General features: G+C 46.6%; 1 protein-coding gene across 1 annotated transcript; it reads left to right on the top strand.

Moving 5' to 3' along the window:
• The first annotated feature begins 1,460 nt into the window (after positions 1 to 1,460).
• CPLX4 (complexin 4) lies at positions 1,461 to 23,881 on the top strand. Its single transcript, XM_059894833.1, has 3 exons — positions 1,461 to 1,627; positions 6,561 to 6,648; positions 23,654 to 23,881. The coding sequence occupies exons 1-3, from the start codon at positions 1,461 to 1,463 to the stop codon at positions 23,879 to 23,881; spliced, it is 483 nt and encodes a 160-aa protein (XP_059750816.1).
• The last annotated feature ends 1,857 nt before the right edge of the window (positions 23,882 to 25,738 follow it).

Genomic DNA, 25,738 nt, shown 5'->3' with positions numbered 1-25,738 from the left:
CTAATTCCTAATAAAATGGAATTTTAATAATTTTATAATCTAATAATTTAATAACTTAGAATAACTTATAAAATTGATTTTTATTATAAATAATAATTTAGAGATCATGGTTTGAATGTATTAAGTCCCAGGCAACACATCTTAAGGTGGAAGTGGAGCTAAGTATGAATGTACATTCTCTATCAGAGAACACCGAAAAAAGTTTCTATTTCACCCTAAATCTTTGTTAATCTTTCAAATTGAGACCATTTTAGCAACAATTTTAAATTGGTTAGTAAGATGAAAAGCAGATCTTAAAATACATTAAAAAAGCATTTTAGGCAAAAATCCAGTTTATATAGTTCTGTACTATCTGAGGGATAGTCATCTATTTCCTGAAAGGTCTCATGCCTACAGATAAAATAATAAGCATAGGTTCCTAATAGGCTGCATCTCTCCCCTCTGCCCCACCTGCTCTTGGAGTGCTTTAATTAGAAAGATACTAACATAGATTAAAGTCTTAGCCATGCTCAAATTCCTCCCTTGACCTGGAGAAAACCACAGCCATTGAGAATCTGTGTTACAAAACATTGTCAGAGGTTTTCTCCAAATACACCAGTGAGCTTAAATAGAGCACCCAGGAAGTGACTGCGTGTAAGAGGAAAAGGTGACCTCGATACACACTGATGATTTGACTCATATGTTCTTACCTTCTGGATCAGAGCAGTTAAAGTATCCAGCGCGTCATTTCCATGCAGAAGTGTAACCATTCAGGAGCAGGCTAGGGTAATCCAGATGTAAGCGGAGGACCTTCTGGCTTGCCCTTTTACACTTGCCTCGGTTGGGTATTTATGTACAGGACACAGTAACCGCTGAAACAGTATAGAATTCAAGCAAACCAAAAAGCAAATCCTTGCATAGTACTTAGAGTCCAATGAGATAAAATAATGGATCAAAGGATTATTTTTGCTTAATGAAGCATTTCGGGTTTTGAGTCTCACTGGACTCAGTTTTCAACCGGATGTTGTCCTCAAGGGCTGGAATTTGGAAATTCCACTACAGCCATATAATCAGTCTGCTCTGATTAATTTAATTGAACCAACTCTTGATGAAGCCCTGCTGGCTTATAATTTAAAATTTAGAAATGGGTAGGGAGAGGGATGGATAATGTGAAGGATTTTTTTCCCTCTGAAATTAGCTTAGTGTATTAGTTCAGAAAGTGGTTGGTTGCATCTGATTGTATGCCTTAGTAATCTGAGCCATCTGCCTCTCTATACTCGGGAGTTGACCCCTTTAATCCAGCTTACAGCACCCAGACCACTCTTCTGTATCGTTACGCCCTTGAACAGATGAGCCTATGCGAAGCCCTCTGCTTTTAAATGTGTTGCTGTCGTTGAAGATATTTGGAGGTTTTGTGGGTTTGTTTTTTTTCCTTCAGGTTTTGTCTGAGTTTTTGGTATTCTTTTTCTGGGGCAGGAACAATGGCTTTCCTTATGAAAACTATGATAAGTAGTCAGGTAAAGAATTTAGGACTTGGTGGCAGGTCTGAAGAACAAAAAGAAGAAGGAGGTACATCTGATCCTGCAGCAGCTCAGGGGATGACTAGAGAGGAATATGAGGAATACCAAAAGCAAGTGATCGAGGAGAAGTGAGTACATGCAACTTCCTTTCCTTTTAAAAGCACAAAGAAATTCATTCTGGCCATACCGTCTTCAGCTCCCCAATTTCTACCTCATTGCTCTTTAGATGCCTTTCCTCGTGCTGTTTGCTTCTAACCTGAGGAAAGTCTGTTCTGCTAAAGTGAACCATTTCCTAGCATCAGTGGTTACTATGTCCTACTTGTATGAATGGAAATTAAAAAATACTAAATAAATCTGCGTGTTGGCCTGAAAGCCACTGAACACTTTCTGATCCAGACACATTTTAATTGACCTCAATTGTTCAAATGAAAAACTGTGCCTAAATAACTTTACAGTCGTCAGGAAATTCACCCTCCTAGCAAGTAGAAAGCTTTCAAATTGTGAAAATTCAGACTTTGCACTTGGAAGAGGGCCTTAAAGAACATAGAGTACAGTGTTCTAGATCTTACGTGTGCAGAAAAAAAAGCCGAGAAAATACAACATGACAATTATGTCATAAAACTTGGCTTCTCAAAGACTGAATAAATGTGTGGACTGCCTATTATGAAAAATTTAAAGATGCAGAAGAGTAGAACAGTATAATGAATGCTCATATATACCTATGGCATAAAACTGACAGTTGACATTTTGCCATATTTGCTTGTAGATGATTATTTGGTTAGATCATAGATAGATACATGGAAACATAGATAGATGGATACAGAGAACCATTTTTAAAGTAAATTACAGACATCACGATACTTTACCCCTAGATACTTTGGCTATGTACCTCCAAAAAATAAGGACATTCTTTTGGCTATATAAAATGTAATAAAAGTCAAACAGTAACATTTCAGGTGGGTATTATGGAATGTGAATATCACCAATTTTTCACTGCTGAAGACTGATCTTTAAGTGTAATCTAGATGTAATTTTTTAAAGTTTAAGGTAGAATTAATTTGAGTCTTAATAATCAAATCGACTGAGTATTGAAGCATCAATCTTGAAGTTAAATGTACATCGTATGTTACAAAAGTATTTCTTTTTGCCACCATGGCTGTTTTGCTAATGATCAATTACATAATAGTTGCCTAAGTCCTATTGCTAAGATGATTAGAGGTGAAAGGGTTAATGACCTGGAGGAAACTAAGCATAAAAGCCTGCATTTAATGGAAACCTTGTCTACTGTATTTTTTCCTGAAAGAAATTGTGACTTATAAAACTACCTAGAATGTATTATGCTTGGCTCTGCGGTAAATTTAAAATCAGTTTTTTTAAAAAATGCAACTGCAAAAATAATGTTTGTGCTAAAATAATACTTAGGCAAAAAAAGGCATCATTCCTTGGCATGTTTAAAAAAAAAAAACACATGTATAATGAAGAAACAGAAGCAGAACAGTAGCACCAAATGTTCTCAGCTCAAGGGGCCCAATAAAAAGAAAATGGTCAGAAATATAGACTATATACCTGATATTAAAATATCACTCAGTATGTCCCAGCAATAAATCTGGTCACAGATATGGCATCTGTTTGATTAACTAATGACCTTGTTTTACTTAATTTTATATGTGGACAGATGAAAGACCAAAATAGTCGGATGGTATGGTCAGTCAGTGGATTGGGTTATTTACCAGCTACTCAGCTCCGTGTGTGGGTGTGTGGGTGTGTGTGTGTGTGTGTGTGTGTGTGTGTGTGCGTGTGTGTGTGATACATTTATGTGATCAACCGATGTAAGCAACAGTAGCAGGACGGTGAGGCTGGCCTGCTTTCCCACAGCAAGAGGCATGACTTCGGTCCGTTGCTTGAGTTTTCATGAGCTTCATCACCTAGAATACAACATAAAGAAGTAGGCATCAGGGAACTATACTCAATATTTTATAATAACCTATAAGGGGAAAGAATCTGAAAAAGAATATGTATATGTATATATATAAAACTGAATAACTTTGCTGTACACCTGAAACTAACACAAACTTGTAAATCAATTATACTTCAATAAAAAAATAAAATGTATAAATGAGAGCAACTATTACAGTGAAAAAAAAAGATGATTCCAAAACTTGGAGTCAAGAAATAGAAACCAATTTAGCCACCTGAAAATGAAAACAGGCAATTTATTTTAAGGCAAATCATGCTTCATGCAAAGATGCTTCACCAAACCCATAACAGAAATCCCCCCAGGCCTCATATGGGCCTGAACCAGGACCAGAGCATTGCTGAGAAGCCATGAGCCCTCGTTTTCAATCTCTTGCCGTGGCTTCCACCTCAGTATGGCTGCTTTGTTCTTTTGGGGCAGTCAGCCCTCTACTTGGTCCTCTACCCAAACCACGTGGCCAGTGTAAAATGGCAGCCGACATCCCCCAAGTTCACCCATTACAGCTCGAGCCACACTACTGGTCTCTTTCTCAGTCCCAAACCCGAATTCCCAGAGAAGAAAGTCCATTTATCCAGCTTGGTCCAATCCTGTACATCCAGAGGGCGGGGTCAGGTATATAAATATAGCCTCCAATAATGCACTTCTTTGGGCAGCTGGGAGAGGAGGTGGTGAACGTGAGCTTCACAGACGTCCCCGAAGGCGTCCACTTCTCTCTGGCTCATCATGAGTAAGGGAGCCCTTTTCAAACCAGCACCATCACAAGTCCAATTAGGCCACCCGCAGAGCATTATGGAAATCCATACCCTACCCTGTTTGAGGATGCCTCCCTCCAAACAGGGAAGGGAACACTGAACCTAAATTGGGGCTTAGAAGGTGACCTTGTTTATTTTATTTTATGTTTTTAAATTTTTACTGGAGTCTGGTTGATTGACAGTGTTGTGAAGGTGACCCTCTTTAGCTTGTGTAAGAATCGCCGAGGGAGTTTGTTAAAAGTGTTGCTTCTCAATTGTGGGGCTATGATGGAAGCAGGGAGATCATTTAAACGGCCAGGGCCTCTCCAATCAAGTGGCCCAGCATAGTATTTATGATAGAGAAAAGTGGACAGACCATATCTGCTGTTTCCATGCCTGGCAGTAGAGGCCCAGGGAGATTGCTGAATTCAAGAGTAAGAGAAAAATTAATCTTCCAGCCAGCGACATGCTGGAGCTGACCTACAGCAGCCTGCACTGACTCATGAAAGCTGATTGTGTTCATCTCTCCCCAATTCCTCATTCAAGGACATCAAGTTGATAGTTTGAAATCCGCCTGGGTGGGAGTATTTACACCATGGAAATTGGCAAGTTCTACAAACAGCTTCTTTCCCCAAAGAGCTGGTTGTGATACGTTTGCCAGCACACCACTGCTTCCAGCTTTTTTGATAGAATACTTGAGTCAACAGACTACTATTTAAAGAATCACTGCACAAGATACGGTATGGAGTAATGGAACATTCGTGAGGCTGCTACAGTTAAAATGAAAGGGATGGTTATGAGAGACATAGGGAAGAAAAAGTCTGCAAGACTTGGTGGTTTATAACTGGCAACAATGGGAAGAGAGGAGCAGATGTGTTTTCTCCCCTGGACGAAGGCATCGTTTCCAGAACACATGTCTCTTTGGTAAGATTACAGAGAGAACATTTCACAATTGGATTCCCTGCCGTATGTTTTTTAAATGTCCCTGCTTCAGCTGTCAAGGATTTCAAGTGCTTTTTAAAAGTTCCACATTATTGTAGCTCAGAGTTCTGAATTCTATCACAATTTATTGGTGAAATTAAATGAACAGAGTAATAACTGAATCTCAGACTCTCAGTCACTGAGTGTAACTGTCCTGTGGAAACACAGCTCTGCAGAGATCTGGAGGAGAACATCCTTTAAGACTCAAAACTGGGGACTTCCCTGGTGGTCCAGCGGTTAAGACTCCACGCTTCCACTGCAGGGGGCGTGGGTTTGATCCCTGGTCGGGGAACGAAGGTCCTGCGTGCCGCATGGTGTGGCCAAAAAAAAAAAAAACCTCAAAAATGTCTTCCACTTTGGGAATGTTGCAGAATCAAGGCAGCATGGGTGGAGACGGACCCGGAGCTTAAATAGATACGTGGGAAGTCCACATAAGGGTTTAATAAAGGGCATCACTTAAAAATAAGTGTTCTGTAGAATTCTGTAGAATTTAAAACTTATGTCCCAGGTACAAACTATTATGTATAAAATAAGCTACAAGGACGTGTTGTAACACAACACAGGGAACACGGCCAACATGTTATAATAACTATAAGTGGAGTATAACCTTTAAAAATTGTGGGAAAAAAGGGGGGAGGGGGAAATTCCCTGGCGGTCCAGTGGTTAGGACTCTGCACTTCCACTGCAGGGGGCACGGGTTCGATCCCTTGTCAGGGAACTAAGATTCCACATGCCACATGGTACGGCCAAAAAAATAAAAATTGTGAATCACGATATTGTACACCTGTAACACAATATTGTACAGCAGCTATATTTCAATTTTTTAATTTAAAACATAAATAAAACTTATGTCCCAAGAATAACACTCAACATCCTTTGTCATCAGCTCATACACCTAGCATTTCAGAAGTACTAAATGTGTTAACCCCTAATAAATATAATAAAATACGAAACAAAATGATTTTTAAAATGTAGCTTCTCTCCACAATGCAGTTGGACTGGGAAGCTGCATTCTTAACGAGCGCTCCGGGTGATTCTCACGCTTGTGGTCCCAGGTCGTACTTAGAGAAACATAGCGAGGTCAGGTCTACATCAGGAGTAATCACCCTGCCCCTCTCCCGGGGTGCCTCAGAAAGAGATTCCCAGAACTGAGCTGTCTTTGGGATTTAGGGTCTGAAGTGAGTTATGATAGTGGAATGACAGACAGAGAGGCAGAAATTTGGGGAGGTAGGAAAAACTCCCCTATTTCCCATTTGTCTGCCGGCAGTGGGAACTCAGAAGGTGTGTCCCAGTGTCTGGCTCCTCTGAGCAGGGGCTGGAATGGCCTTAGCTCTCTTCGTCCTTTGATCCTTTATTCTATTCTTTTACTTTTAGGATGGAAAGAGATGCTGCATTTACACAAAAAAAGGCAGAGAGGGCGTGCCTCAGAGTTCACCTCAGAGAAAAGTACAGACTCCCAAAGGTGAGACACTCAACACAGTAAACATCCAGTCATTTTTTACATAATAAGAAATGGAGAGTGTTTGATTATCAGCAAAGGGTCACACTCATGGGTATATATATATATATATATATATATACATATATAAAACATGTATATACACACACATAGATGTACATATATAATACATAAATATATTTATATGCCTTAATCGTAATTGAGGTATCTGATATAGTGAAAATAGCATTGAACTTGTTCATAAAAACTAGATTCCAGTCTTTTAACCTCTGAACTTCCATTTCCTCTCAACAAAATGGAGTAATACCTGTTTATGTAAATTCATCTAAAGACTATAGAACATCTATATATAAATGCACAATGGGGATAATCATCACAGCTGACATTTCTTGAGCTCCTTCCTAAGTGCCAGGCACTGTTCTAAGTGCTTTGCACGTGTCAATTCATTTAATCCTCAGGACAGTCTTGTAAGGTAGGTTTCTTAGAGGAAACAGAGGCAGAAAGAGAGTAACTACCCTCCGGCCAAGGGCCATGCTGCCAGGCAAAGCAGAGCCCAGGGTCTTAACTTCTATGACATTCTTCCTCCACTTCAGAGGAACAATCCGTTCCTTCCTTTTGGAGATGATGTGGCAGTGATGGTCGTCACCAAGCACCATCTTCTCCATCTTGGCTGAGAGGACAAACACCTGTGGGCTTTGGTCAAGTAGTTGGTTTCCAAAAGTCATGGGTCTGACTCATTGTAAACTAAAAACTGCTTGCAGGGACTTCCCTGGTGGTGCAGTGGTTGAGAATCCGCCTGCCAATGCAGGGGACACGGGTTCGAGCCCTGGTCTGGGAAGATCCCACATGCCGCAGAGTAACTAAGCCCATGCGCCACAACTACTGAGCCTGTGCTCTAGAGCCCGCGAGCCACAACTACTGAGCCCATGTGCCACAACTACTGAAGCCTGTGTGCCTAGAGCCTGTGCTCTGCAACAAGAGAAGCCACCGCAATGAGAAGCCCGCGCACTGCAACAAAGAGTAGCCCTCGTTCACTGCAACTAGAGAAAGCCCACGCACAGCAACGAAGACCCAACACAGCCATAAATAAATAAATAAATAAATAAATGAATAAATAAATAAAATTAAAAAAAAAAAAAAACTGCTTGCAGTGCCCTCTACTGCACAACTGTTTTACCTTTGCTGGTTGGGAGGTGGCAACAGGATATGTTGGCATGATCCGGCAGGGCTCGGATGCACTGCTCCAGGGCTTGTATCCAGGGGTGACCAAGGGCCCAGTTCCCTGCTCCCGACTCACTTCTCATTTCCCCCTACGTGGGGATCGCCCAGCTCCTCTAAATGACTCCACCTCCACCTTCTGGGTTGGCTGTCCAACTCCCCCTTCCAGAGAGGCACCCTCCCTGAGAGAAATCTTCCACCTGGAGAAGCCAAAGAGATCCTTCCAAAGCACGTGGTCCTCTCGCAGGGATGAGAGCCAGCTTCAGCAGGCTGGGCGGTTTAGAAAGTGCCGCTAAACCAGTTGCTTCAGTGGGTCCCCTGTAGATCCCTGGAAAAACTGACTTCAGAAGCTTCAAGCTCTAAACAAAGGGAGTGAGCCCATTGCCCATGCAAGGTCACTGCTGAAGCCACTGAGGAGGTATAGAGCCCTGCTTCCGGGAGACCTTGATCCTAAGACGGACATCCTCACTGAGGGGGGAATACTCACAATAAAATTTAAACTCATGTTCATTTGCAACCAATGAATTTCGAAAAGAGTGCCTTGCTTTTTGCCCACCTTATTCCAGGTTAGTACTTTTTCCCACCGGGACTGCATTTTGGGAGTGTGGAGCACTCCTAACACGGTCCCTCCCGCTCCTGTTGCCTGAATTTCCTGAAGCTCTCTGGGATGGCCAGGGTGTGTTTAGCAATGTGGCAGCAGATTCACGCCGCTCAACTGAAGCCCCGGCCTCCCGCCTCTGGTGCATCTGATGGAAGCACCACACGTCTCGTTTGGAAGGAAGCAGAAATTAAGTGCATTTGCATGCTTGCGCACACACACCATCAACTGGCTGTGTCTCTTCCAGAAAGGTGGGGCTTTTTTGTGTTTTTTTAATTTTATTTATTTTTGGCTGCGTTGGGTCTTCGTTGCTGCGCGCGGGCTTTCTCTAGTTGCGTTGAGCAGCGGCTACGCTTCCTTGAGGTGCATGAGCTTCTCATTGCGGTGGCTTCTCTTGTTGCGGAGCCCGGAATGTAGGCGCGCGGGCTTCGGGAGTTGTGGCTCGTGGGCTCTAGAGCGCAGGCTCAGTAGTTGTGGCACATGGGCTTAGTTGCTCCGCGGCATGTGGGATCTTCCCGGGCCAGGGCTGGAACCCGTGTCCCCTGCATTGAAAGGCGGATTCTTAACCATTGCACCACCAGGGAAGTCCCAAAGGCGGGGCTTTTTAAGAATACATATATATCTGTTGCTGTTGAGGATATATTTTTGACGACTGTTCTGTTGTTTGGTGAAGATATAAGGAGAACTGGCTTTCAATTCTGGCTCTGACGTCTGCAGTCTCAGATGGTTTTTTAATGTATCTGAGCCTCCATTTCCTCATCTATAAAATGGGGGCAGTGATACCTACTTCCTGAGGTCTTTGTCTGAGATAATAAGGTGTGCCTGACAAGGCGAGTGCCTGACGAGTGGAAAGAGCTCCATGGATGATCGCTCTAATTGCTGTTATTATCTCTATGCACAGAAGTTTTATTTCTTGATAATAACAACCAGGGGTCTTGGAGGCCTGGGGTGGGCACACTGATGTTTGTAAACAAGGCAAGAATTGGATGTCCCTGAACCACAAGCGTCTGAGCTTTGCTGGTGAGTCCACGGTCTTGCTTACCTCAATTCTCAGGGGTGGACACCTTCAGGCTTTGTAAAATGAGTTTGATGCTCTTCAGAGAAAAAATAATTCCCAAATCTCTGAGCCAAGCTGTCCTTTAAAACAAGAGCCTTTCCAACAGAAACTATGGGAAGAGGGGAGAATTATAGCCACATAACGTACAGATTCATATCCTCCCTGGAGCCATAGTGACTCTATCTGCATAGGCCACTGCTCACTAAAGCCAGCTAGAGGAGGGGGACCCCAAAGAAATCTATACATTGTTAACGATGGAGCCCAGTGTCTTTCGTTGCATGGGTTACTGCTGCCTATGTACCCATTTTTCTACAGCTGTTTCAAATGCACAATGCATATGAGAGCCCACCTGATTTTTTCATAGGCCCTGAAGGAGACCTTTGAGTTCATCTAAGAATCTAACGCCGCAGCCTCACTTTAGACCTGAGGAAACTGCAGCCAGTGGGGGATTGGGGTAGGGGTGCTGTGGCTAAGGGACTTCGCAAAACCCCACAGCTGTGGAGTGACAGAGCCAGGATTGGAACTTGGGCCTCTCAACCACGCAAAAGAGCATCTTAACACACAAAAGGATTTGAACGTAGCTCCTTCTGGCCCCAAGGTCTCTGCTATTTCTACTCTTAATATTTGAGGTGTCCCAAAAGTTTTAGAGCGGTTTGGAGTTCCATGTGGTTTAAAATTATCCTGAGACTTCGGGGGAAACCGGCACTGCTCACTATTTCAGCAAAGCGTCGCAGAATCCGTCCCCCAGAGGACCAGGCGCATCAATTTCCTGCCCCTGTGTCAGCTGATGGCTTGACCGGAGACCTGTGAGTTGCTGACGCAGTTCCAACACAATTCAAGTAAACAGTGATAGTGCGACTTGAAAGCATTCCACACGTCATCCTTCACCACAGAGTTTACTTTCTGGTGGAGGCCTCCCTAGGGCGCTTGTATAACATGGCTGGATTTTGTAAAAATGCATGCTACACATAATGTTGCAAGACTTTGCTTATGGTGTGAAAAACCCCAACAATACAACTGCCTGCTTTTTTGTAAGCACATGGATATTCTATCTAATCCAATGTGCACTATTCATAACAATGATAATTAATAGGAAGAATGCCATAAAACGTCACCTGGATCATATTCTGCTTTGTCCAGTTCTCACCAGATGTGGCCGACACCCCAACCTCAATGCAGGCCTCGGGCTTGGAGTGCAGACCTGCCCCACTTCCTTTGCCTTGAGTGGCTGTCACAGGTTACATGCTCTCCTCCCACCCCTCCGAGGCACAGGGTGCAGGGGGCCTTCAACAGCACCCATGGCTGGAAAGGGGCAAAGAGAGACAGACACTTTTCCCAGGCCGAGATCAGCCCAAGGGTGGCAGCTTCCTGTCTGTGCAGACAGGTCACTCCTGTCCAAGCCAGATTCTGGCTTCGGTGTGGTACTCGGCGGTAGGAGCCGCTGCCTGCACAGGGGCAGGAATCTGGGTCCGTCCAGGCCCCTGGCGTCCCCAGACGCAGCCACAGGGAAATGCACCCGGGCTGCCCCAGAAGAACCGCCCCTCAGATGTTCTCAGTTCTTCCCCGGGGACTGTGTGCTGTAGCAAGGGCCGTGCTGGTGCTGAGGAACAGAAATAAATGTCTGGACATGACTTTTTTTTTTTTTTAAGCCCATTCTTTTGATATTAAGGACCAGATTGTGCATTTTGTTCTAAAGGGGTCGCTGCACTAGCAAGCCTGGAAAGGCCTGGTGGGCTCTGCTATGAGCACCTGTCACAAAGCAGGAGGTGGCAGCACACTTGAGGGACAGTGGCGGGTACAGGCTTGGGGGGGCAGTGTCTGAGCAGCGACATCCTCCCCTGGCACGCTGGGAAAGAGCTAGAAAACCAAGCGTTGTAGCTGTCTCCGCAGCAACCAGGATGGCGAGAGCTTTTGAAACGACTGACTGTAATTGAGGAAGCATTGAAGGAATTGGAATATTCAGCCTTGAGAGGAGATGACTTTGGGGAAATGACGACCATGGGGGATAGTCATTTCCCAGGCCCAGAATGTCATGCTTTGGTTCTAACATTTGTATCAAGCCAGCTTCTCTAGAGGGGCCCATGCTGCTGGCTGGTATGGAACCGCCTGTAACTCTTAGGTCTTTCTTTAATTATTCAGAGGAACCCTTCATAGTGGAACCTTTAGAAAGCCTTCTTAAAAGCATGCCAGGAATATAAGTGGTAGGTTTTCATCTCCTAGTTGTTCCAATAAGGAGCAAAGAGGCCCAGGAAGGCCAGGCAGTGCCCGTGGGCATCCCTGTGATCGGGAAAGGCCAAGGCCACGGCAATGTGTACAGTGAATTGGAGGCAAAGGGATGAGGGGCTGGCTGGTCAGTACTGGACCCTCATGGCAGCCTGGACAGGGCTGAGGGAGGCCTGGGCCAGCGAGGAGGTGGGGCAACAGATTCCCAAGTCATTCCTTGTATCCCCTTCATGGGGCTTGCCATCTTGGTTACTGCACTTATTGGATTACTCATCTGATTACCACGATTAAAAAATGGTCATCATGGTATATATATATATATATATATATATATATATATATATATACAATGGATTATTATCCGGCCATAAAAAAGAAGGAAATCCTGCCATTTGCGACAACACGTATGGACCTTGGTGACACGATGCTAAATGAAATAAGTCGGACAGAGAAAGATGAATGGAGATCTCACTTATACGGAGAACCTAAAAAATCCAAGCTCATAGATACAGAGAACAGGTTCGTGGTTGCCAGAGGCAAGGTGGGGAGGGGGGGGCGTGGAAAAAAATAGGTGAAGAGGGTCAAAACTACAAGCTTCCAATTATAAGGTAAATAAGTCCTGGGGATGTAATGTATAGCATGGTGACTATTTAAAAATTAAAAAAGGGACTTCCCTGGTGGCGCAGTGGTTAAGAGTCCGCCTGCCAGTGCAGGGCACACGAGTTCGAGCCCTGGTCCGGGAAGATCCCACATGCTGCAGGGCAACTAAGCCCGTGTGCCACAACTACTGAGCCCGCGTGCTGCAACTACTGAAGCCCGAGCGCCTAAGGCCTGTGCTCCACAACAAGAGAAGCCACCGCAATGAGAAGCCCGTGCACTGCAACAAAGAGTAGCCCCCGCTCGCCGCAACTAGAGAAAGCCCACGCACAGCAACGAAGACCCAACACAGCCAAAAATAAATTAATTAATTAATTTAAAAAAAGAAAAAATGGTCATCAAAAGACATGAGTAGGACAGACATGGTATCGTCATTAGCAACGAGCATGACCTCAGGATTAGGCGGGCGCATGGGAGGAGCACACACTCCGCCCCTTCCTCTGGCCTCTAAACTCTGCCCAGGGCAGGTGTGGGTTCCTGCGCTGCCGCGGCGCTTTGGCTGCTTGGTCCCAGGGTCTGAGCTGCATTTCTCTTTTTATTAAACATTTTTGATATACAGAAAAGCACATATCATAGGTGTACACTCAATGCATCATCATGAAACTCATGCAAATCAAGGGACTTGCCCAAGGACTCAAAGTTCCCCTGAGCTTCTTTGGTCTTTTCCCAGTACTTCTTCATGCTCCATTCTTCCCCCACCCCCTCCAAACCGTGTGTCTCCAACCAGGATGGCAGACTTGAGAACTGAACACAACCGTCTAACAAAGAAAATGGTGCTGGGCAGAAAGCAAGGCTCACCAGGACCTTATTGGGCTCCTGATAACAACCTTCCCTCCCCTCGTGGTTTGCAGAATCCTCAGCCCTGGTGCCGTCTTATAAAGTCCATGTTGGGTAAACAGCCGAACTAATAGTATTAACAGCCCACAGGCGGTTGGACACATTCACCAGGTCCTCCAGCTAACGAGGGGGGACCCCTGGGGGCCTCATTCACAGTTCCCCACGGTCACTCGCAGCGGTTACATAACCAGCAAGATTCTGGGCCCATCCCCTCGCCCAGGCCCAACGGAGAGCAGATTTGAGGAAAATGTCCTCCCGGGAGCTGTCAGGTCTAATGAGGGTAACTATGTCACATTTTGGAATTAGAACTGGATTTTCTAAAGAAATTATTTGGCTGGTGTTTCCTGTGAAAAAGAGTTTCAGTCGATTGCCGACGGGGCAAAGGAAATGTGGCCTCTGAAAGGAGGAGTGTAGCCCTGGTGCCCGGCAAACACCACAGGCCTCCTCTCCGGGTTTATTGTTCACCGTCAAGGTCAACCCTGTTGGTTGTACCCTTGTCTTTTGATGACCACTTTTCATTGCAGTCATCACATAAGGAGTCAAATAAGTGCAAGCGTCAAATCACAGTAACCGGACGTGTAGGTAGGAAAGTATATCCGTCGTGAGAACGTTCATGTCCACTCTTACGTTGGATTCCTCTGGTTTTCAAATTCCAGGTAATCAGGGGACTTAACTGCCTAAAGTAACCCATGATGCTCATGTTAGATTTGGGTCTCATTCCACTAATTATCATCTGTCCTGTATCTTCAGCGTTTCCTGCCTACGGGCCTCTCCTTTATAAAAGAGGTCAAGTCTCTCCCAACTAAAGCAAACAGCACTCTGAACGTGGCTTTCTGGGCATCTTCCTAAATGACTGGTTCCCACTGCTCTGCCGAAGCCTTCCTCCTGCCGGTGCTCGGCAGTCGGTCTCAGCGCGGTAGATGGTTCCGCTCTTTCCTTTGGGGACCTCTTCCGGGAGCAGTTCTTCCTGGGGCAGAAATTTCTTTGCCTCCTTTAGCTCATTGCTTCCTACTTGGAGCCCTCTCTCTCCTCAGCTTCTGGATACCATCCTTCTCCTTCTCCTTCTCCTTCTGCTGAAACTGTTCCTTCTCTGTCTCTTTCAAGGGTCACCCTTCCCCTGCCCGCCCCCAAATTGCCGAATAGCCCAGGGTGTTTCCTCCGTCTGCTCTTTGTCCCACTCAGGCCGTCATGTTCTCCCTGAATGGCTGCGTCTTCTGCTGCTTTCAGCTGCCACTCAGGTGTGTGCTGATGGCTCCAATCTATATGGCCTTCCTATACCTCCTCCCTAAATTTCACTGCTGCGTCCCCCTCTGCTCGGGCACCTCTTAGCTCGGGTCCAGGACAGACACCCGTCCTCCCCCAGCCCTGCCTCTCCTGCAGGCTCCCCCTCCACCGAGGGCTCCCCCCCAGCGCTCCCCCTGGAGTCACCCTTGCCTCGTCCCTCCTCCTCCAGCGCCACATGCAGCAAATCACCAGGTCACTGTCACCTCACCTCATAAATCATTCTCAGCTCATCCCCAAGCGCAGGGCTCGTCACTTCTCAGCAATTTTACTACAGTACGTCGAGTAGATTGTTGACTTTGTCTTGCTCCCCTCAAAATTGCAGAGTGAGGTTTCCAAACTGCAGACTGATTCTGTTCCTCCCGTTTTTTTTAATATATATATATATTTTTAATTAATTTATATTTTATTTTATTTATTTATTTATTTTGGCTGCGTTGGGCCTTCGTTGCTGTGCATGGGCTTTCTCTAGTTGCAGTGAGCGGGGGCTGCTCTTCGTTGCGGTGCGCGGGCTTCTCACTGCGGTGGCTTCTCTTGTTGTGGAGCACGGGCTCTAGGCGCGAGGGCTTCAGTAGTTGTGGCATGCGGGCTCAGTAGTTGTGGCTCTCGGGCCCTAGAGCGCAGGCTCAGTAGTTGTGGCACACGGGCTTAGTTGCTCCACGGCATGTGGGATCTTCCCGGACCAGGGCTCGAACCCGTGTCCCCTGCATTGGCAGGCGGATTCTTAACCACTGTGCCACCAGGGAAGTCCCCTCCTCCCCTGTTTTTTTTTTGAAAAAAAAAAAACAACGAAGGTTTACCATGACTCTTCAGAACAAAGTCCAACCCCCTTGGCCTGTACACCACGATGTGGCTCGTAACTTCCCGGCCTCACTTCTGGCTACCCCTTGCCTGGACTATACTCCTCTCCTCCTGCTTCGCGTCCCCTACACCCTGCTGCCTGTGACCTCTCTCCTTCCTGTAAGACGTTGGTCTAGTGCCACTTCTTCCAGAAACTTCCACGACCTCCCTCCCCTCCCCCTCCTCCATGCTCGCGTAATACCTGAGTGCATGTCTCTTATGCCATCTTTCCAACCTGAATACTCTCACCTGCTGGATCGTGTGCTTCTTAACAAAGGGGCTGAGGTTTTGTCTCTGTCATCAGGGCCTTGCATGGTGTCTGACATGTAGAAGCTGCACATACACACACACACATGCACGCACACACACACCACGCACACATACATATGCACATACTACACACAAACACATAGACACACACACACACACACACACAAAAGGTTTGCTGAATGATCGATGTTACTGGGAAAAAAGAAAAACAAAAACACACCCAAAGAACACAGTATCAAAAATAGCAGAAGGAATCTATCAGCCATAAGAGTTATATTAAAATCAATTTTCATGGAAAGAACAAGACTGGATTCGACATTATGATTTTGTGTAAAATACAGAGTTACTTTTTATAATAATTAAGATGTCATATTTTTTTGCAAATAGAGGAAGTAATACATTTTAAATAAAGCCACAAGATTTTTCTCTAAAAACAAAGGTGCCCCTCTTTCTAGCCAATTCAAAATGTATATGTAAGTCAAGCCAAATTAATAAGAGAAAACAGTTCCACAATGAACCCTAATCCTATTAACAGAATTGTCAGTCTAGGTTAGTCATTGAAAAATAATGTCGTGCTCCCTGCTGAGCTATATGATTTAGTTACACCTGGTGTTTGTCTGCTGTATTAAGGGCATCGTTCACTTTGAACAAAGATGAAGATAGAAGAAAATCTATCAGTAGAGCTTCTTTAAATGTAGTACTTTGACAGCTCCATTAGAACTGAATTTGAAAGTTGCCTCTTAAAAACAGATACGATTTTGTGAAGCTTTCTTTGCCCGCCTCCTTCAGATCAGGAGCTCTCAGGCCTGCCTGGCAGGGTCCCAGACACTGAAACCTCCTGCTTCTGAGCAGCTGTTTCTGGTGGCAGCACAGGGAGGCCATCAGAGGCCCGTTAGGGGCTGTCCCTTCCTACTCCCCCCTCTGCTGCCCTAGTTCAGTTTGCACCCTCTACTCACGCCCTTGAAAGAGCCGTGGATTGAAGGTCCTGGGGGGAACCTGGGAAGGGAAGAAAGAGTCATCGGATTCGGATGTGTCACTTAGCCGCACCAGCTTTCTCACTTAATCCTCACAGCCACCCTGGAAGGTAGGTAGATATCATTTCCCCTTCATAGATAAGAAGAGCGGCTCAGAGAGGGAATGGGACTTCCCAAGGTCACACAGCTGGTAAATGGCAAGATTCAACTCCAAGCCAGTCCGACCCACTGGCCACATTTTCCTGCGAGACCTGGCAGCAGGGCTGGTTTCTTGTCCCCTAACAAGCAGAATGACATTTATGCAAGTATCTTCACCTCCCAGGACCTCGGTTTCCTCATCTGTAAAGGAGAGGCTTGGACAAGAGGCCTCTAAGAGCTTCTTGAGTCCCTCTGGAACATCTGCGTAAAGGAAAGAAGTTTAAGATGTACACAGTGGGAACGTTTCATCCCACGAGGGGCCCTATGTGTGCACACTCTCAATCAAACATTAAAAACTGACAGCTGGGAGACTTCCCTGATGGCGCAGTAGTTAAGACTCTGCACTCCCAATGCAGGGGGCCCGGGTTTGATCCCTGGCCAGGGAACTAGATCCCACACGCATGCCGCAACTAAGAGTTCTCATGCCGCAACTAAGGAGCCCGCCTGCTGCAGCTAAGACCTGGCGCAACCTAATTAATTAATTAATTTTAAAAAACCCTGAAAACTGTATTCAAGGAGTCAAATCCACAGCCTCTGTCCCATTCTGGGTGTGCTGAGGGCTCTTTAAGTAGCTAAAGAGGGAAAGATGATGTGGTATAGCAGAAGTTGCAGCTAGCAAGCCCCGGACAAGGTCTCAACACCAACTCATGAGCTAGAATCACCCGGGGAAGCTTTTTAAAAATTCTATTGCCTCGGTCTCTGCCACAGATCCCTAGAGCCAAATCTGGGGGTGGGGCCTGACCATCGTGTTTTTCGACACTTTACAAAGGATTCAGAGGTACAGAGAGGGTTGAGAACCACCGTCCCCAGGGAGAAAACATAAACTCAGTTCTTCAGCAGCATCTGGTCAGAGCAAGGATGAGGCTTTCTGCTGAAGCCTAGCCCCCAAGGGCCTCACACCCACCTCCCTCCTGGTCCAGCCCGAATCCCTCCTTACTTTCGGCAAAGCAGGCCATGCCCCCTTTTCCTCTCTATAGAGGTGTTTGTTGACTGGCTGTATTCTTCGATCTACACCCCACCCTGCCAATGTCTTGTAAGCCCGGCAGGATGGGAGCCAGGGGATGCTGTCACCTTGCCTAGGGGCCAGCGTGGCTGCCTCACTCATCACCAGGACAGTGAGGGGTGGGTTGTGAAAAAAGGCAACTGCTGACGTTGGTGATCCTCAGAAATAGGTAAAACATCAAATATTAGATCAACTCGTCCACGGGAAAGAAATCCATTAATCCAGCTGTTTGGTATCCTGTAGACCAAAGATAAGGAAACAAACCAAAACCAAAATCAAATCTACCTTGTATCAAACAAACTGGTGTGTGCTTGTACACCAAGCTTGACTGACTGGACTCTTAAGTGGTAAATACTCAGCTTTTTGATCATATAACCATGTCAGATAGTTTATTATCATATCTCCAGTTTGGTACAAGATGAAGGCCAGTTTATCAAGATTAGGATGTAGGAAGTCTGAATCCAGGGTCGTACTTACCCTTCAGTGAAAGGTCAGAAATCAGTCACAGGGAATAACAATGCAGGCTATGGGGCTATTTAAATAATGGGGCATTCAGCACTGGCAATTAAGATTATAAATCTGGTTAAAAAGCAAGAGATTAAAACTGATTCTGGTCAGCCAGCATAAAAATAATTAGTTCTTAACTGCATAAACAATATCGCAAGTTGATAAGCTTTCTAGAAAAGAGAAGACTTCTGAAACAGAACCCCGAAGAATGAAGTATAGCCTATAAGTTCCCCTTTATATGCTGGTTCACTTCACTTCTTCCCTCAACCATTCATTCATTCATTCATTCATTCATTTACTCACCTACACCACGGTTCTCAGCGCCAAAGGTCCCCTCCCTCCCTGGAGCTGATTTGTATCGGCTGTAACTGCATTTGTGCTCGTGGGCTGTGATGAGGCATTGCTGCCTTTTCTTGATGCCTGAACTCTGTCAAAATATTCCTAGCATTCCCAACCTGCAGCAGCAGAAAGTCAGGAAAAGACTTTCATTGTGTGGATTGTAGACAAGGTCCTATCAGCGGGGTGGATTGTCATGCAAGGGAGAGACAAGGCCCAGGGTCCACTGTATAAATCCCATAGACGGACCTGAATTGCTTGCTCTGTCCTGATCTTTCTCTTAAGGGCTGGTACTCTCCCACCCTCTCTTTCACTGTGCACGCCTTCTTTCTCCCAGGGATCCTTTCAGCAGGGATCTTGACGCCGTGCTGCGCTTTTTCCTCTAAAATATTAATAACCACAGCTACTGTTTGTCCAGAGCTAAGACGCTTACAAGGCCGTTTCACAATATGTCTCGTTCAATCTGCTCTGAGGGTCCCTCCTGGTGGGCATCAAATTGTAAGGTGACTTGCCCAAGGTCATGCAGTGGGCGAAGGACAGAACCAGGTCTCCCGACTCTAAATCCCACAGTCTTCCCACTGTCATAGCCACCTCTGCACGATAGTGGTCTGGGTTGGCTGCAGCTTTTTGCAAATGGGAGGGACCCTAACCCTTGGCCTGTCCTAGGTCTGCAGCTGACCCACAGTGCTAATGAGTCCAGGGGTTCAGGTTTGGTTCCAGAGGACTTCATTTCGTCCTCTAGCCACTCACTAGCCCTGCCTGGTTGTCCTACGCTTAGTTACAATGTGCCCAGGGCACAGGCTGCAGCCCAAGAAAATTGATTCCAGTGCTAGAATCATCACTTGCAGCAATGGTGCTTCTGATAGACAGTCAGTAGCGTTGTCCTTCTAGAAGGATGGTGGTCATAGGACTCTCTGACCACAGCCATTGACCACACCCAGTGCCGCCCTTGGACTGGACAACCAGTGCCTCCTGCCCCGGGCCCTGTGCTTTAGAAGATTCTCCTCTGTCCCTCCACCGGCTACACTCCTTCACAAGGGGTGAGAAGTCTGCGGCCAAAGGGACAGGCCTGCCCACATCCCCCTTGTAGACCACACTCTGGCTGCCCAGTGCCCTGAACTCCCTGCCTAAATGCATTCTGGGGCCTGCCCAGGCCTCTGCACCAGGTCTGTCCTCTCGAGGGTACACTGAGCTGCTGGCCTGAGTACCACTGGGCCTGAAAAGTAGGGTGGCGGTCTGCATACTGGGAACCACATACACAAGCGTCCCATGGAAGGATGGAACCAGGGACTGGGGAAAAAAGAGGTGCAGGTCTAAGCCAGGGACCCCTATCAGTATTTATCCTCTGTGTCCCACAAACATTAGGGTGAGCCTGACAAGGGGTAAAGGGAGCTGGACCCTCTGGGCAGGTTTCTCCCAAAATTGAGGGCCTAGTGCTAAAAGGGAAATGAATAGGCCCAGTTTGCTAGGAACGCTGAGGCTCTGGAGTGAAGGTAGGGAGGGCTCATTCCCAGGCCAGAGGTAAGGGGCCGAGAGAGCGAGGCCTTCTGCTGGGGCTGAGCACCATGTGCAGAGTCAAGACTATCCAGCGCAAATCCCCCTCCCCCTCCCTCTGAAGGTTATTACATTCAGGAGCATCTACCTTTAATTATATATAATATAATTATATATATGCTTAATATATTCCAAATAATTCAGTTATCATTTAATTACTCTTCTGTGACTCTTAGGCAAATAACATAACCCCAATTTATAAATAGGGAAATAAAGCTCAGAGAGGTAGTGTTCAGTGCCCAAGGTCACACAGCCTGTAAGTGGTGGCAGTAACCTTCATGCTCATGTAATCTGATTCTCAAACCAACACTTGACCTCTAAGCTGCACTGCCTCCACGGGAGTGTAAAGATAAACAAGTCGGTAGCTATGAAACAGAGCTCTTGACAGTAAAGAGGGCACATTCAAGTGTTGTTAAGGCTGCTATAGTCCCTGACAACGGGCTCACCGAGTCATTCAATAACCATCTATTGTCTGTGGCGACACGCCAGACACTCCGCTGGGTTCTGAGACTTACTGATGAGTAAGTTACAGCCTCCTGTCTTCAAGGGATGTGGATCGGGGCTTCTTAAACGTTAGCAAGCACCAGAATCACCAGGAGGGCTTGCTAAATCACAGATGGCTCGGCCCACGCCCCCAGCACCTGAATCAGCAGGTCTGGGCGAGAATGTGCATTTCTAACAAGATTCCAGGAGATGCTGCTGTGGCTGGCCCCGGGACCCCACTTTGAGAACCACTTGGCTAGAAGTTGTGCCGATGCAGATCCCCTCTGTGAGTTGGGAGACAAAGTGGAACCCCACTACTCTCCCTTCCCTGGGCCAGCGGAAGGAGGTAAAAATAAACCCGAACTGGTCCAAAGCAGCAGAGGCAGAACACTGAGTTAGTTGCCTGGTGAAGAGAGAGCTGGGGAGCACCGGCCCGGGAGCCCTCCTGAGTGCTTCGGGTCTCTTTGGGCACCAACTGGCTGGCTCGCTGGCCCTTTGGCCCCTCTAGCTGCCTGTCCCTCCAGGCCCCCAGCAGCTACTCTGTCCAGGTTTGAACCTGGTGACATGTGCAGAGATCTTATTACCAACCAGAGGGGCGAGGGTGCCAGATTTCTCAGCAATGCCTTTGCAAATCGTGTATGTGCGGGCAGGGGTCCCGCATTTACGTGAACTGAGAATCTCCAGGCGGCCCTGCTTTCCCTCCGGTCCCTGTAAAAACGCCCTGAGGACCATCCTCAAAGGGAGGCAACCTCGAGGGTAGGTAAATAAAAAATAAACAGAAATGGAGGATTGGCTGGGAGCCCCTGGGGATTAACTAATTAATCCCCACACCAGTTTGACGAGGAACTAATTAATCCGTTAAGCGCCTTGAGGGGAAGAGGCCTGGCCAAGTGCACAGAGAAGCTTCTCTCACCTGGGGAGTCGACACTGAGAGTCGCCATTCCCAGGGGTCTCCAGGGAGGGCCTGGTGAGGACCACGCCGCCCAAAGGCATCCTCGTGTTCTCAGCATCAGAAGTCTGCCTCCCGAGGTGGGGAAAGAAAGCAAGGAAGGAAATACGAAGAGGGAACTCTGTGTAGGGCAGCGCAGGTAATCTAGAAGTTTCACGTTGGAAGGTGAGCCGCTGAGCTCCACGACCGTGTGTGGACAACACAAAAAAAGAGCGCAGAGCTGGTGAACAGGATCTGCAGAGACACCACGTCAGATCATTCCAGACAAAACTGAGACTTCTCTCTTTGGCTGGCTAACTGCCTCTGTGAAGCTAGCTCAACTGTGTTTGCAAAAGGAAAATAACTGAGCAGGGGCCAGCGATGGGGGAACCTGTCCATCACGGCTGAGCCGAGGCGTCCGCCCGGGTGCCTCACATCCTCATCTGTCGATGGTGCCCTGGATGGTGCCCTGGGGCTGCCAACATGATGGCATTCCCTGCCTAGAGGGGGGTTTTACAACCTCATCCCGACTGAAGTTCACATTGCTTTTGCCTAAACTGAAGTTTGGTTTGGGGGAAAATATCAAAAGCCCTTTGCTGCATTTTGTAACAAATCATGTCAACTTTTACTGTTTAGAATAAATCTTTTTGAGTAAAAACAAACAAACAAAAAAAAGTCGGCCTCTCAACCTGTTTCTGGAGCCAGGCTTGCTGTCACTTTACCCAGAGAACCAAATAAAAGAAGGAGCTCTGGGGAAGGGCTGTGGCCTCCAGCCTCTCCAAGGCCATTGGAGAAGTCTGGAGCTACAGAGCATCAGAAGTGGGGACTTGGCAGGTGCCCAGATCTTTCTCAAATCAGATCAATGCAGTCTGATTAAGACTAAGATGATCATTTTGCCTTTGTGTGGTTTTTCATGCCCTTTGGTAACAAATTCCAGGCTGGTCACAACATCCTTGAGGTGGGCCCTACAGTCTGCTTAGATCTTTCCCACCGCTTAGACCACAAGATCACTTAGATCTTTCCCATCACTCGCTTTTCTGGTGCTCTTTTTAATCTTCTGTGTCCCCAAAGCCCAGTTTGCCTCATGTTACAACCTCAGAAATTTATATCTGAGAACTCTCAGAAAATTATATCCGAGAGCAGCCATCTGAGAAAGGAAACCCTTGCCTTTCCCAGAGAAACTTTTTCTCTAGATTCTTCTCTGTTACAAAACAAAGGGCTCTGCAGCCTGAGGGTAAAGGGATTTCAGAGGCCAGGCGGCAGGAACTAAGAGATCGTGGGACAGCCACCACTAGGACCACAAAAGGAAGTTGTGAGGCATCGGCGACACGCAAGGCTAGACGGTGTGGACGATTCACTTAATAAGCTGGTCTGTGCACCAGACTCGCTTCCAGGTGACAAGGATGTAAAGTTGAGTTTGAGGTGATTCCGTGTCTGGTAGAAGGGAGGGAAGGGGCGATGGTTAAACAGACGCTGCCACTGAAGAGAGATGGCTGGATCAAGGGAGCACGGTCTGGCCCTGTGAACCCAAACCCCACCCTCCAGAGTGGGATCCCTGAGTCACAACAGCTGGGGGCTGACAGACAACAAAGCTTGCAGAGCTGCCCTGAGGTGGAGTTGGTTAAACTTTTTGGGCATCAGCATGATAGAGAGGGATTCTTAAAATGCAGATTGCTGGACCCCATCCCGGAGTTTCTGATTCAGTAGGCCTGGGGTGGAGCCGGAGAATTTGTCTTTCTGACATGTTCCTGGATGATGCTAATATTGCCCGGTCCAGGGACCACACTTTGAGAACCACTGTGCTAGAAGGTTCCAATCGACCCAAGTGCAGTGAAAGGGGCGGGGGTGTGTGTCAACCGGGATGTCTGGCCTCCATAACTGGTACCAGGCCCAGGCTCTGCTGCGAGATGGCCAAGTGTGCCATTCCCTCCGTCCATCCTCAACAGACCTCTATCTCCCTGCTGCTTTCAGGATTTGTTTGTTTGTTTTAGCATGGTTTCTAAATGTTTGTTTTTGGTTTCTCCGTGTTTGTTTTTCCGCACAGAGTGAAATGGATGAGAACCAAATCCAGATGGCTGGAGATGATGTGGATTTGCCTGAAGATCTCCGGAAAATGGTAGATGAGGATCAAGAAGAGGAAGAAGATAAGGATTCTATTCTCGGGCAGTTACAGAATCTTCAGAACATGGACTTGGATACCATAAAAGAAAAGGCCCAGGCCACCTTCACGGAAATCAAGCAGACAGCGGAGCAGAAGTGTTCTGTGATGTGAGGGGCAGGGCAGGCGTGGAGGAGGGGGCCAGGTCAGGGTGGAGGTGACCACTCCCCTGTGGGGCATTTCAAACCGCATAGGCTTTAACGCAGTGAACAGTTAGGAAAACCATAATGAAAAGCTCTCTACAAACACATAGCTTGGTTGTTCTAAATGTTCCTGGTAGAACAGTTAACTAGCACCTTACAGCAGGAATCATACTGTCCTTTTAGTTATAAATGTGGTGAAGCATGACCTTTCAGCTGTGAATGATGCAGAAGATACATCTGCTTAAAGATCTTCAGGATAGTCAGGAAGAAACAAAAGCAAATGGCATTTCATCTGTGACTTCCTTCTTAGAGGGCAGCGTCTCACCCTGTCCAACAATTAGCAAGACTCCAGGTCCCCTCAGAGAAAGATGTGGAAGGTCAGGGTGCCCACAGGGGAACCCAGGCTGCAGGCTCAAGGGCTGTCAAAGATCACACCACCTCTCACTCCAGGCTTCTTGATGTTCTTGATGCTTCTCATCAAGTTTTGCACGAAGCCAAGGAGCAGGAGCAGGGATGGGGTAGAAGATGAGAAGGAGGCAGAGACCAGACTTCGCCAGCATCTGCATTGTAGACCATCATTCTAGAAGCATGTGAAGAATGGATTTGGGTGGAGGTGGGAAGCTGGAGGGAAGGGGAGGTAGAAGCTAGAGGCAGGGGGGCAACTGGAAAGGCTACTGCTGTTTCTGTATTCAGTGTCATCTCCTCTTGAACTTGGTGATAGCATGGGGACCAGAAGGGTGGACAAATAGCATTGCGATGTTAAACCCATCTCTGTGTGTGTGTCTCTTTATCTCTCTCTTCCCCTTTTCTCTCTCATCCTCTTCTCCCCTTCTTGCGCCTCTCCCTACCTCTCCTCCTTCTTTTTCTTTCCTGTCCCTCCACATCCCACCCCTTCAGACTGGATTCCAATAAACCATGCTATTGTCATTCTGTGCCGCAGTCTTCCAGGCTACAGTCAACCCTCCGTATCCACAGATGCGGAACCCGTGGATGCGGAACCCAGGGATATGGAAGCCGTGTGTACTATGCCATTTTATGTAAGGGACTTAGCATCCTTGGATTTTGTATACACAGCAGGTCCTGGAACCAATCCCTGGCAGATACCCAGGCACAACTGTATACATGGATTTCTTTTGCCCAACATTTGCTCTCTTTCAAAGGAAATTACCCAGAAGACTTAGAACTTTTACCTCTGAGGCACTTAGAGCTGTTTAACCAAACCCAACCCAACCAAAACAAAATACTGTTTTCTCAATGAACCTTCACAGAATAAATAATTCTCAAAGACCAATTTTATCAAGAAGAACTGCTCTATCAGAGGAAAAAGGAACGAAGACCAAAAAGTTAGGGGCTAATCTGTTCTCTACCCAGAGTTCCTGAATGTGTTGTGTAAGAAAAAGTTTCACGTTATGAAAATATGTAAATAAAACAGATTATTAGGGGTCCAGAATCCATGGTCTTGGGCAAAGTGTAGCCCCTCTCAGAAGTTCCTGGGAGAATACTGGTGCAGTGTTTAAGGGTAATTAGTCCTCAAGTCCACTTAGTCTGTTCAGGCTTAGTCCATTGTAATCAAATACCAATAGACTGGGTGGCTTATAAATGACAAACATTATTTCTCATAGTTCTTGAGGTTGGAAGGCTGAGATCAGCATGCCAGCATGGTTGGGTAAAGGCCTACTACTGGGTAGTAGAATTCTCATTTTATCCTTACATGGTGGAAGGGGCAGGGGAGCTTTGGATGGGGGGGGTCTCTTTTATAAGAATGCTAATCTCATTCATAAGGTTCTCTACCCTCATGACCTAAGCGCCTTCCAAAGGTCCCACATCC

Source organism: Balaenoptera ricei, chromosome 14 (assembly GCF_028023285.1).
Source record: "Balaenoptera ricei isolate mBalRic1 chromosome 14, mBalRic1.hap2, whole genome shotgun sequence".
Classification (NCBI taxonomy): Eukaryota; Metazoa; Chordata; class Mammalia; order Artiodactyla; family Balaenopteridae; genus Balaenoptera; species Balaenoptera ricei.
Note: the sequence above shows the minus strand (reverse complement) of the source record. Positions and strands in the feature narration are given on the sequence as shown.